The 4,055-nt window shown below is 42.0% G+C and overlaps 1 protein-coding gene across 1 annotated transcript; it reads left to right on the forward strand.

Moving 5' to 3' along the window:
* Positions 1-528: 528 nt before the first annotated feature.
* Positions 529-1,110, forward strand: LOC136876964 (uncharacterized). The gene has a single exon (XM_067150734.2). The coding sequence runs from the start codon at positions 529-531 to the stop codon at positions 1,108-1,110; it is 582 nt and encodes a 193-aa protein (XP_067006835.2).
* Positions 1,111-4,055: the final 2,945 nt, after the last annotated feature.

The following is a 4,055-nucleotide window of genomic DNA, read 5'->3' on the forward strand; positions in this document are numbered from 1 at the left end:
TTGACTGCTTTATTCACACTTGAAACCTATTTCTCCTAAAATTATATCCCATAACTAAACAGTGATATCAAAATATCACAGTGTTAATGATCAGAATTGCTATGTTAATACAACATTCGTGAGTAATTCTTTACTATGAGACATGGACGTATCGCATGACTTTGATGTGTGCTTGCATTGCACGGGTCAAACGAACGAGACCGTTCTCCTCTTTGTGTGACGTCACCGGAGTTGCAGTTCATCACGAAGACAATGGCATTACCATGGAGAGCACGTCTGAGGGCCAGCGGACGGTGTAAGCAATGAAATCGATACACAATGGATGTTGTGATATCATATTATGTGGTCAATGTCATTCCTCCTTTTGAGGGCGAGGAGATGATGTAATATTTTGGGGTCAATGTTATTCCTCGTTTTGAGGGCCAGGAGGTGTCCGCTGGGCGGTATAAAAGATAACAACGTCGAGGCGACATCATCACAAGCATTTCTCAGCTCTCAGTGGTTTGAAGCAACATCAACTACCTGACAATGAAGGTACTAGCCGCCTCTCTCGTGGTGATCGCTGTCGCCATGGCCGAGCCGCCACAGAGGTACCGCAACGCAGCTCTAAACACAGGGTACGGAGCGCCAGAGGAAGCAAACGAAGCGCCGTACCCTCCATCTGGGTGGCGTCCATCGGGGCGCCAGTTCGTGCTCCCGGCACGTCAGTCTTCTTACTACGCTCCTCCTCAAGAGTACGGACCACCAAGCACCGAAGCAGCCACCACGGAGCAGCCTACAACCACTGAAGCTGAGCCCACCACCACCGAGGCTGACACCACCGAAGTGCCCGCAGAGGAGGACAACAGCGAGTTTGCGGACGGAGCTCGCGCCTTCTCATCGGCCAGCGCCCAGGACCGTGAGGAGGAGGGAAGTGGAGTGTACTACGTGCTTCTCCCAGACGGCCGTCTCCAGCGAGTAGCCTACAGCACTAACCCCAATGGAGTTCCCCCTGAGCCCGTCTCTGCACCCATCCGGAACGCCGGCTACGTGCAGTTCCGCTACATGAACGTCGAGCCCATACGTGCACCCATCTACTCGTACGGTGCTCCTCTTGTGAGGATATACTAAGAGACTGGAATCGAAGGACCACTTGCGCTGTAGCACACGTTTATCTCCAAATACGTCAAATATTAACAGACTCATCATGGTATAATTGGAACATATAATTGCAATAGTTCACGCACCCATCCCTGTCAGTGCACATGAGGGTGAAGATAAAATTCATACCTCTCTCTATGAGAGGGAGAAATATTTCTTTTGCTTTTCATTTTACGTCGCACCGACGATGGGATGGGACCTGACTAAGGAGCGACCGTATCTTAATTCAGGTACATCCTGAGCATTCGAAAATGGGAAATCCTTGAAAGTCATTTTCAGGGTTTCCGACAGTGTGGTTTGAACCCACCATCTCCTAAACGCAAGCTCGTAACTACATAATCCCAATCGCGAAGCCAGCTCGCTCGGCATCAATATTACAGTGCATACAGGTACGTTAACAACAACCAGTCTGCTCTTTATATTACGAATAGTGAAATGTAAACGCCTTATATTTTTCCATTATCTCCCTATATTTTGTTCGTTGTAATCTACACGGACGTTTCAGACAGACCCTTGTCCAAGGATAGAATTCAGATTACTGTTTGTTGCTATTATTATAAACAGTCAAAAAGAAATAATCATATTCATGTAACGTTTCAACCTCTTAAATATTTCCATGTTTCTGATGCAGGCCTTGTCCACGATTGCCAAATAATTCTTTATTGAACAATAAGAACACTGTTACCAGTCACTCTTTTTCACCCTAGTGTACTAAGTCCAGCTCACTTCAAGCAATACTAAATCGCTTCCTCATAAGACGTTTCCAAAACTAAACACGTCCCACCCACATTTTCACATGTACAAATTACATGTAAATCCAAGATATTGTGACTTGTTTCATTCCATTCGACATGTACATTTTATTGTTAAACAATGTAAATAAGTATGTAAAAACGTTGTTGTATTGTTAGAAGTTGAATAAACTTTATTGTTTCTATATTAAAAAATGTTCATATATCCTATTATAATCTTGATATTGCAATTATTTTAAAAAAATCAGTTCAATGAATAATCAGGATTTCACAAAAAATTCTTGAATATAATACAAAATACATTTACAATATCTTGACTTATGGCTTTGTTGCCACACTTCTCCTACTTGAAGTTCTCGAAGATAATGTCCTACCCATTAATAATATTTTCAACTCTCATGTTCGTCACAGAAGAGTGATCGTTTCCTGCTTCGGGAATAAGAAATAGTTTCGTAACTGAAGATTAACATAACTTAATTCTCACTATTTTCTTTGAATATTACTGAACCATTTAAGTGCTAAGTTATAACAGGCATTACCTACTGCTAGTGTAAGGTTTTATTGCTCATTTTTCTGTTGCTTACAAGTTATGTTTTTATCAGAAAAACAATATATTCCCTATACGATGAAAACAATGAATGTATGTCTACCCCGCTGTCCCCTTTCGTGATATGGGATCGAGGATGAGCTGAGATTCAATTACATGGTATGTTTCTACAGCCGGATGCCCTTCCTGTCTCCAACCTCAGTTGTAGAGGTAACGAAGATGAGTGATGGTTGAATGAAACTGGTTGATGTGGTTGAAGAAATTGGCTGTGTTCTATGAATAGAACTGTCCCGGTATTTTCCTGGAAGTGAATATGGAAAAACCCAGGAAACCATTCTCTGAGGTTCAAATCCACTCCTCTCCCGAAGGCAGAGCTTGACTCCATAGCCGTAGTGCGCTAACACGTACGACTGCTCCGCTCAATCAATGAAAACAATAATTAATTAATACCTTACGTATTTTATTGTGTGAATGTTCAATAGTCTTCCGTTTAACAATGTTCTTCACGGAATAATCTAGGGCATTTAGGTCCACAAGGTTCTGTGACCACATTTCTAGTGTGATATGGTCGTGAAGATTGGTCACCATCCAATCTTGTGTTGTTTCAACTTGGTACATAGGTGCAGAGTCCTGCTGAAAGACATTCGGTTTTCCTTGCGTACGCTGTCTATCTCGAGCTTCACAGCTCTCTAAGACACAGCTCTCTAAGTGTGGCTAGAGTCATTGACACGGAGGTTCTGTGGAAATAAGTATGGGCATGACATGTCGTTCGCTACTCACTAACACTATCCATAAACCTGCTGTGCATAACGCATGGGACCTCAGAAACATCCGCACGTAACAGCTAGTTATATCTTCGGTTTTCATCTCTTGATCCTGACAGAAGTTCTTTCATATGTGTGTGCGTCAACCTGAATTGCCCTTTCCTCATATCATACGAATTATATCGAAAATTATCATATACCACACTACGAACTGTGAATACAAGAATTCTCTCGAGAACAACGATATTCTCCTCCTTCTCGGTCCACGGTGACCCTGAAGTAGGATTTGCAGCGAGTGACATCTTCACCGTCCTAGTAAGTGACCGAGGTAAGGCAGTTTTTGTCATTTTACTCTGTTCTTCTACGTACTCAAATTTCGAGTGCCTGTTAGGTATAACAAGATTCTATGTGGAATGATAAGAATATGATAAAACATATAAATTAAGGTCTAGTGTGTTCATCAGAATACATTTGCATGCCTACATGAACAAATCAGCTCATAGTGACGGATTTTCTTACAGTAAAAGAAATGACAGCAATTTTACGTGAGTTTTAAACAATACGAACTTGCAAATAAGTATACCATATAAAACTCCCGGACGCTGGTGTCAATATAAACATTCCAGAGGATAACTAGCACTCCCTTCACTGTACTGATACGCTGAGGATGATACCACAGAATAAAATTGTGCTCCTGCATGTCTACAAAGTTGTTCGGGTAGCAGTTCCTAGACTGGTTGATACAGCGCTTGTGCTTTTTCATTTCTACATAATGCTTACATACTACATTTGCTCCAATCCTGCATTCAACATTTATACCTTGATAGACCCCTACTGTTCTTACCTGTACAC

Source organism: Anabrus simplex, chromosome 7 (genome assembly GCF_040414725.1).
Source record: "Anabrus simplex isolate iqAnaSimp1 chromosome 7, ASM4041472v1, whole genome shotgun sequence".
NCBI lineage: Eukaryota > Metazoa > Arthropoda > Insecta > Orthoptera > Tettigoniidae > Anabrus > Anabrus simplex.

Excerpts from the sequence above, each read along its gene's own strand:
- LOC136876964 (XM_067150734.2), top strand. The coding sequence starts at position 529 with ATGAAGGTACTAGCCGCCTCTCTCGTGGTGATCGCTGTCGCCATGGCC.